The sequence below is a fragment of the Chinchilla lanigera genome, unplaced genomic scaffold (assembly GCF_000276665.1).
Source record: "Chinchilla lanigera isolate Chin_1 unplaced genomic scaffold, ChiLan1.0 scaffold00021, whole genome shotgun sequence".
NCBI lineage: Eukaryota > Metazoa > Chordata > Mammalia > Rodentia > Chinchillidae > Chinchilla > Chinchilla lanigera.
Genome location: NW_004955422.1, coordinates 27,560,531 through 27,569,781, shown reverse-complemented (window position 1 = coordinate 27,569,781; position 9,251 = coordinate 27,560,531). Strand labels below are relative to the sequence as shown.

Sequence of the window (9,251 nt, the reverse complement as noted above, 5' to 3'; positions counted from 1 at the left end):
GAACTGAAAGAGTGAACACCCCCACCTCCTCAACCTCCTCCCCCTCCCCCTCAGAGCCTGGGCCCCACCGGGCGCCCCAACCCTGGTGGGAATGGTGTGGTGGAGGTGTACAGTGCCAACCCGCCCCTGGCTGGAAGTGGAACAGTGGAGATCCAGGCACTGGGGATGCAGCCCTACCAGCCCCTGGAGGTGAGTGACAGGGGTGTGCCAGGTGTTGCGCTAGGGATACCATGGGGAACAAAACCAGATGCACCCCAAGACCTTGTGGAGTGTGTTGCATCATGGGAAAAAAGGGCCGTAGTCAAAGCATCACAACTACAGATGTGCAGTGCACACCACAGGAAGGGAGGATGAAGGGGAGGCTGTAGCAGAAATACAAGCTACCCTCAGGGAATGCCTGCTTTGGAGAGAGGATTCCTCAAGATTATGTCTCTGATGTCCATTATCAGCTAGCTATTGCTGTGTAATAATTGTCCACAAGACCTCAGCGGTGTGTAACAAAGAGCTTATTGTTCACATGCTTGTGGTAGCTGGCAAGGTACCACTGCTGATCTTGGCCAGGGGGTCCTCTGTGTCTGGAGGTTGGCTGGCTGGCAGCTGCTGTAAGGTGCTTGAAGCCCCTGGAAGCTTGTAACTGGTGCAGTGTCACTTTTATTGAACCAAGCAGGTCACAGGGTCAGCCTACATTGGGGGTAGGGAGTAGGTGCCACTCTTTTTTTGTTTCCTTGTTTTGCAGTGCTGGCGATCAAAGCCAGGACCTTGAGTTTCAATCTCTCTGTCTCAGTTTCCATACCTGTAAAATGGGTCTAGGCAAGTGCTCTACCACCGAGCCACTGACTTTTCATGATGGGAAGAGCTATACAGTCAGACTGCAGTGCTGTACAGATGGGAAGGGTGTGGAATTGGGGCTGTTCCCCAAGCAACGCACTGCACTATCCCCTGCTCACAAGCTGAGCCACAGCCATTCTGCTCTGAGTGTGTGGAGTTTGTGGAACCTTCCACACCCCAGTGTTGATGGTTATGACAGATGTGGCATGCCTGCACGTGAGGTCACAGGGACCCAGACTCACCCTAGAACCCAGGCACACAGGCACTCACGTCAGGTGCGTCTGTACGCGAACCTCCTGCCACCAGGCGTGTGACAGTGTGACGGTCTGCAAGGGGATCTGCATCAGCCTGGAAGACTAGAGCAAGCCTCCCTGAGAACACCCACAAAAGAAGTAAACCTGTAGTGTGCTGAGAGCATGGTGGTGGCCAAGGAGAGGGAGAGACCAGCGGAGGGGAGCCGCCACTGTCTGTTTTTCATGTGGATAAGGGTGCTCTTAGAGGGCAGAGCTGGGGTGCATTTGGTGTTGTATTCTTTGCACCTTGCCAAGTGCCCAGACGGTGGCCCACCTCTAGTCCAGCTCTAGGAGGTATCTTTTTTGTTTGTTTGTTTTTGCTTTTTTGAGACCAGGTTTCCCTGTGTAGTTCAAGCTGGCCTTAGACTCACTCTGTAGCTCAGGGTAACTTCAAACTTGTGGAGATGCTCCTGCCTCAACCTCCCGAGTACTGGAGTTACAGGTATGTGCCACTGTGCCTACACTCAGCAATAGGTATCAGTTTCTTCTATAAAGTGGGAACTCAGGGAACTCAGGTTACAGGGAGTAACCCCAGCCCTCTGGGAGGCTGAGGCAGGAGAATTGGAAGTATAAGCCCAGCATGGGCTGGGGGTATTGCTCAGGAATGCCTGGAATAATGGCTGAATTCATTCATCAAATATTTCTTTTTTAAAATTAATTTTATTGTTCACTTTTGATATATGTAATGATCACATGCATCATAGGGAATTTGTACCTGTACATGATATATCTTGATTCTTTTTTCCCAATCCTCTCCTTATTTACAAAAGCTTTGTTTCCATTTTTTTCCTTTGACTCTCTTTTTTTTTCTTTTCCCTTTCCCTTCCCTGTCCCCCTTCATTGTCCCTCTTCCCATTTGAACATGTTCTTCCCATTTCCCAATATCTATCCTCCATTTTGCTCCTTGTTTACCCTTTAGGTTTCTCACACAAGAGAAACAGTGCAATATTTAAACTTGTGTGTTTGATTTATTTCACTTAAAAGTATGGTCACAAGCTGCATCCATTTACCTAAAAGTGTCTCAAGTTTATCCTTCTTTATGGCAGAGGAATACTGCATTATATATAAAATCCACATTTTCTTTTTCCATTCGTCTGTTGACAGGCATATAGGCTGTTTTGAAGATTTATCTATTATATATTACGCTGCTATAAGCATTGGTGTGTATATATCACTGTTGTATGATGTTTTTAATCCTTTCTGGAAAATACCAAGAAGGGGAACAGCTGGGTCAGATGGAACCTCTAGTTTTAGTTTTTTGAGGACTCTCCATACTAATTTCCAAATTGGTTGCACCAGTCTACACCCCCAGCAACAGTGGAGAAGGGCTCCTTTTCCCCACAGCCTTACCAGCATTAGTTATTGGCTGATTTCTTGACAATAGCAGTTTTTTAGTGTTTTAATTTGCATTTCTCTAATGACCAGTAATACTGAACATTTTTTCATACATTTATTTGGTGTTTGTACTTTTTCATCTGAGAAGTGTCTGTTCATTTCAGATGCCCATTTTTGGATTGGGTCTTTAAATTTGGGGGAAGGTCTGATTCTTTTCTGAGTTCTTTATGTTCTAGATGTTAGTTTTTTGCATGAGGAATAGCTGGTAAATTTTTTTCCCCCATTCTGTGTGTTGTTTCTTCATTCTGTTGGAGGTTTCTCTGTTTGTTTGTCTTTTGAGACAGGGTCTTGATTTGTATTTTGGGCTGGTCCTGAACTCTTTATTTAGTTCAGGCTGGTCTCAAACTGATACCAATCCTCCTGCCTCAGCCTCCTGAGTGCTGGGATTATAGGTGTGTGCCGCTATACCTGGCCTATTGGTGTTTTCTTTTTCTGTGCAATGTGACAATTTCTTGAGTATTGTATTGGTGAGGGATTGAGCAGGAAAACAAACCATACTAGGTATTTTTTTCCTTTTTCTTTTTTTTTTTTTTTTTGGTTTTTTGAGACAGGGTTTCCCTATGCAGTTCAGGCTGGCCTTGAACTCACTATGTAGCCCAGGCTGTCCTCAAACTGGCAACACTCTTTCTGCCTCAGCCTCTCAAATGCTGGTACTACAGGTGTGCAAGTTAGGTATTTCTGTTGTTTTTTCTCTCTCTTCCTTTTCTTTTTTTTTAAACCGGGAATCAAACTTGGGACCTTGAGCTTGTCAGGCAGGCACCATGCCGCTGAGCTCTATCCCTGGCCTGCTAGGTATTTCTGGTGGGGATTTAGTACACGAAGCTGGGTGCATATGAAGCCAATGGAAGGGCGAGGGATAAAAGCTAGAATTTGTGGGTGGCCCTGGTTTTCAGGTTCACTGTTGTGGCTTAGCCCAGAGGTGATGGCAGGGACAGCAGTGGCTCCTGGAGCTGCCCTGCAGCCCCCACAACTGGCGCCCCCAACTGGCAGCCAGGAGGGGCGGTAGAGCCCAGCTACCCCTCCAAGCTTGCCTCGCACACCGCCTGTCTCCACCACAGCTGGAGGAGGCCTCTATTCCCTTCTGCATCTTCGCCTCATGCAGCAGCTTTCCCAGGCAGAGCCTGTCGTGGTCAGACCATGTAGACGAGGGAATACGTTGCAAGCTTCCCAGCCCTGCGTTTCGGGGCGAGTGTGAAAGGGTGCGGGAGTGGTGCCTGGAGCCAGCAGCAAGCTCCGATAGAAGCGCCTACGGGTCCTGTGTCCGGGCTGGCTGAACGCTTCTGTGAATTCATTCATTCAGCAAGTGTTGTTTTGATTTTGTCTTTTTGAGACAGGTCTGGCTATGCAGTTCAGGCTGACGTTGAGCTCACTTTGCAGCCCGGGCTGGTCTCGAACTTGCAACCATCCTCCTAGGGCTGGGGATATAGCTCAGTGGCACAAATGCCTGCCCTGCAAGCGCAAGGTCCTGAGTTCAATCCCCGGTACTCCAAAAAACCCAAAAAACAGAAAACAAAATGATCCTCCTGCCTCAGCCTCCCAAGTGCTGGGATTACAGGGGTGCACCGCAGCTATTCAGCACGTTTACCGAGTGCCACTGCACCCAGCATTGCTGTAAGCCTGGGGATAGAGTAGTGAGCAGAAGCAGATAAAAGCCCTTGCCCTTGTGGAACTAAGCAGATAACAGACGAGATAAATGGGTGAGGGGTGTTGTTCTAGATAAGGACAAGCAGAGGCAGAAGGACCGGAAGTGGAATTTTGGACGGGATGGCCCAGAAAGCCCAACGAATGAGCAGTACCTGAGCTCTGCACACAGCGCCCCTGCCCGGCTCTGAGCTGGAAAGGCTCGGAACTCTGTGCTGCTGCAGGGTCCGGCGGTGGCAGTGAGGGGCAGAAATGGAGGCCCAGGTTGTGCTGGGAAACCGCTGCCGACGGCAGTGTGAGCGGCGCGGAGAGCAGGTGTTTACTGAGAGTGAAGGCCGCCCGCTGCGCTAAGCTCTGAGCACGGCACTTCACTGAGCCCCCAACAGCCCCTTCCAACAAGAGGAAGCCTGTGATTGACCCCATTTTACAGGTGTGGAAACTGAAAGGGAAATGGAGACCCAAGGCTGCCGGGGGGCGTTTGGACGCAGGCAGCTGGTTTCATGCTGTTCAGAGGGGGCACGACCACGGCTGGGGTGACTGAGCCAGGGCAGGGGTTGGATGGGGACACAGCGGCGGTGGCTGCAGCCGCTCCCCTTCCTGCCCGGCCTCTCTCCCTCACAGTGCTGTCCTTCCAGGTGCCCAGCCCGTGTGTGGGGGCTCCAGTGTACCCCACGGCCCCCGTGTACAGCCCTGGCAAGCAGGGGTTCAAACCGAAAGGACCAAACCCGGCCGCCCCTCTCGCCAGTGCCACTGCGGGCACAGCGGCCACCTTTGAGCCCCCGCCGACGCTGAAGACCCGACGGGCTAAAGGTGCCGGTGGACTCCCGGAAGGTGGGTCCCCGCCGTGTCTGGGGCTTTCTTCAATGTGCCTCTCCCCACCTGGGCGTGGCTGTGGACTTCCTGGGTGTGAGCCGTGGCCGTAGGTGCAGCGGGTACGACGGCTGGCACCTTTCCTTGGCATTGGCCCAGCCAGAGGCTGCTTGGCTCCACTTCTCCCTTTTATGGTAGTTAGAGTTCAATTAGATTGCATGTAGTGGGAAATCTAAAATAGTAGTTATTTCAAAATGATAAAATGTTGTTTCTCTCCTTCCTAGAACAGGCAGCCTGGGAATCGTGTGACATGTTCCCTAGGCACCCATGTTTCTCCTGTCTTTCTGTTCCTCTAGTCCCAGAGCACAGCTGGGACTTCATTTATCAGGGTGCCTCTTCATCTAGGATAGCTGCCAGAGCTCCAGTCATCAGTTTCATGTTCCAGGCAGTAAAAAGAAGGAAGAAAGGAAGGGTAAAGAGGGTACCTTCCTCCTCTGGAATTTCTGAGACTTTCGCTTACTTCTCATTGGTGGGAACTTAGCCAGGTCAGGAAGCTGGGAAATGTCTGTTTTTCCAGAAATATTGACATTCCCACTAAAGGAAGGCGAGTGGGCATCCGTCAGGCAGTGGCTGCCACCCTTTTGGAACTGCGGAGCATGGGGCGGGGGGTGAATGGAGAGAAGTCTGGTTGAGAATGTTTCAGGGACTTTGTAGTAAACCACTTCCTCTTTCCCTTCCTTCCACATGGATGAGGGGCTGTCTCTGTGCCCGGCACTGAGGGCCTCATGTCTTGGTCTTCTGCCCTCAGTTACAGTCTAATGGCAGAGGCAGAGTTGCTGCAGGAAAGAGGTTGGCAGGGTGCTGGGACTGAGAGGCTGGAAGGCGCTGCTGCCTGTCCACGTGGTGAGAAGGAAGCAGCCTTGTGGGCATCTGCGGGACCAGCACTCCACGCAAGGGGGGCCAGCGGTGCAAAGGCCCTGTGGTGGGCCCATGCCTGAGCTCTAACAGTGTTAGCGAGGAGCCTGCCACAGCCGGATGGAGGGAGCGATGAGGCTGGCAGGGGTCAGAGGACTCAGAGTGAGACAGGAGTGCATCCTGGGGTGAGGGGCGGTCTCGAGGGACCCAGGCCGCTTTCCCAGCCTTCACATGTCCTAGGCTCCCCTCCCTGGCCCTGTGAGGACCTCAGGGGCGGCTCTTCCTCTGTGTGTGTAGCCGTGGACTCTAGAGTGTGGGTCAGGGTGCCGTGGCTGGAGGGAGCTCTCACCGTCCCCTCCCACTTTGCCTCTCAGCTGCAGGGAAGCCCAAAGCGCAGAAGCTCAAGTGCTCCTACTGTGACAAGTCCTTCACGAAGAACTTCGACCTGCAGCAGCACATCCGGAGGTACCGTGGGACGTGGGCCTGGGGGCAGGAGGTTGTCCCTGTGTGGCAGCCAAGCCCCTGCTGTCCTTTCAGCGAGTTCAGTCTTGGTCAGGATGATTTTCCCGCTCGGTTTTCAGGGCCAAGGGAAGGGGCCTGCGCACCATGATTCACTGTGTGTGGGAGGACCTGACCAAGAGGAGCTTTACAGACAGGTGGGGCTGCCAGGCCCGGGCGCCACGCTCTGCCTGGGCAGCTCTAGGATCTCCTGGCTCAGTCGGTATGAGCCGTGACACCTCCTGTCCCAGGAATGGCCGAGGAGGCTGGGTGTGGTAGCCCACATCTGAAATCACAGCACATGGGAGGCTGAGGCAGGAGGATCACTGTGAGTTTGAGGCCAGCCTGGGGCACATAAGTGAGTTCAAGGCCAGCCTGAACTGCATAGTGAGACCCTGTCTCATAAACAAAACAAACAAACAAACAAGGAATAGAAAGGAGCTGTCTGGGCCTTGGCTCTTTCCTCTGGGAAGTGGAGGTTGTCCTCAGGGTTCCTCACAGAGCAGGATGCCTTCGTACAGGAGCTGACTGAGGATGATACATTGAAAATGGCATTGTGGGCCCGGGATGAGCTCAGCAGGGTAGTGCCTTTCTGGCAAGCGTGAGGTCCTGAGTTCGATTCCTGGTACCCACCCCCCAAAATGACATTGAAAAATTTGAAAAGACATAGTGAGCAGATTATTCCCTTTGTAATTGCAGTTTATAGAGAATCAGTGGAAAATGTCTCAATCTGGTATGAGTCTGTCCTTTTTTTTTTTTTTTTTGTGGTGGCACCAGGAACTGAAAACCTAGGGCATTTACACTGAGCTACATTCCCACCCCTTTATTTTTTGAGACAGAGTCTTATTAAGTTGCTAAGTGGGCCAGGGATGAAGCTCAGCGGCACAACACCTGCCTGGCAAGCTTGAGGTCCTGAGTTTGATTCCTGGTACCAAAAAAAGAAAAAAAAGAACAGCCTTTTCTCTGACCAATTTTCTAAAGTCAAGTTAGGCCACCCAAGTTGGAAGGAGATTATCTGTTATCACCACCAAAACACACACACAAAAACGTATGCTTCTCATTAAGTTACTAAGTGTCCTAGACCGGGCTCAAACTCTTGATCTTCCTGCCTCAGCCTCCCAGATTGCTGAGATTACAGGTGTGCACCCCTGTACCTGACTTCTTATCTCTTGAGAAAGCAGGAGAGAGAAGGAGGAAAGAAGGGAGGAAGGGAGAGAAGAAAGGAGAGAGACAGAGAGGGAGAATGAAGATGAGTGAGTGTGTGTGTGTGTGTGTGTGTGCGCGCGCACATGCGCGTGTGGGTGTGGGTGTGATTCCATCCCTGTCTTACGAGACCAGGGCTTTCCAGGCTCTTGCTGGTGACATTCCAGCCTCTGGTCACCTTGTTCTGCCCTGTGGGGGGCTGACTGTGCTTTGTAGAATGTTTATGTCAGCACAGCCCGGACTCCTAACCAATAGATACCATAACACCCTACCCTACGGCTGTCACAGCTGAAACTGTCTCCAGCTGTTGCCAGGTGTCCCCTGTAGGGCAAAGGTAAACTCAGTGGAGAGGCCCTGCCCTCCATCAGTGCTGGCCAGGAATTCTGAGCAGTGAGGGAGGTGCTCAAAATGGCGCTGCCACTTGGCGGCAGTTGCTAACGTATACGGCTAGCTGTTGAGCACTTGGAATGTGGCTACTATAGCGGAGAAACTAGATTTCTAATTAAGTTTGATTTTAGTAAAAAAAAAATTTTTTTTGAGACAGGGTCTTGCTATGCAGTTCAGGCTGGCCTTGAACTCCCTATTTAGCCCAGGTTGGCCTTGAACTCAAGGCAGTCCTTCTGCCTCAGCCTCCTGAGTGCTGATATTACAGATGTGCACCACCATGCCCAACAATTTTAATGAATTTAAGTTTAAATACTTCTATGTGGCAGGTACCTACCTCACTGAACAGTGAAGCTATGGGTCTTAATAACATTGTTTTGTAAATGAATTTTTTGTTTACTTAGTACTTATGACAAGTGACTTTCCATATCTAATAATGATAGGAAGCTTCATTTCTTTTTTTTTTTTTTTTTTTTTTCATCAATCAACCTTTAATGTCCAAAAGAGGCATGGATGCAGAACATAGGAGATGTGGCAGGGTCTCAGGCCCTGCTCCAGAAATGAGGGAGATGAACACAAACCAGACACTTTCAACTGGCCACACAAAGTCTGGATGGGCAGGGGGCAACACAGATTTGGACATTCATAAAAAATAAAACCTAAAATCAAACAATCTTGTACCCACTGAAGGGCATCGTACAGAGAACTCAGTCACCACCCCAGTTTCTACCCTAGCTTCATTTCAAAATTCTTTTAAATTTTAAAAAAGTGAGTTGAAGCCAGGCATAGTGGCACCCACCTATAATCCCAGTACTTTAGTACGCTAAGGCAGGGAGATACAAATCTGAACCCAGCCTGGAAAATTTAGCAATTTAGTGAGACCCATCTCAAAATAAAAAATAGAAAGAGGTAGAGGTAGCTGGATGTGGTAGCCCATACCTGTAATCCTAGCACTTGAGAGGCTGAGGCAGGAGGGTTGCTGTGATCCTAGACTACATAGTGAGTTCAAGGCCAGCCTGAGTTACAGAGTGAGGCCCTGGGTTTAGAAAAAAGAAAAAAAAAAGTGAGTTGGAGCCAGTCCGGGGTGATACTTAGGAGGCTGAGGCCAAAGGATTGCAAATTTGAGGGTAGCCTGGGCAACTTGGACCAGCCTGGGCAACTTTTTTTGTCTAAAAAAAATTAAAGAAAAATATAAGGTGGAATGGGCTAGGGATTTAGCTCAGCGGCACAGCGCCTGCCTGGCAAGCACAAGGTTGTGAGTTCAATTCCTGGTACTGGAAAAAA

General features: G+C 50.3%; 1 protein-coding gene across 1 annotated transcript in view; it reads left to right on the top strand.

Moving 5' to 3' along the window:
• Positions 1-9,251, top strand: part of Znf341 (zinc finger protein 341) — a gene marked incomplete at its 5' end in the record, with an annotated part of 46,421 nt that overhangs the window by 13,932 nt on the left and 23,238 nt on the right. Inside the window, 3 exon segments of the mRNA XM_013514211.1 lie at positions 55-189; positions 4,793-4,988; positions 6,257-6,347. Coding sequence (XP_013369665.1) covers positions 55-189; positions 4,793-4,988; positions 6,257-6,347 — 422 coding nt within the window.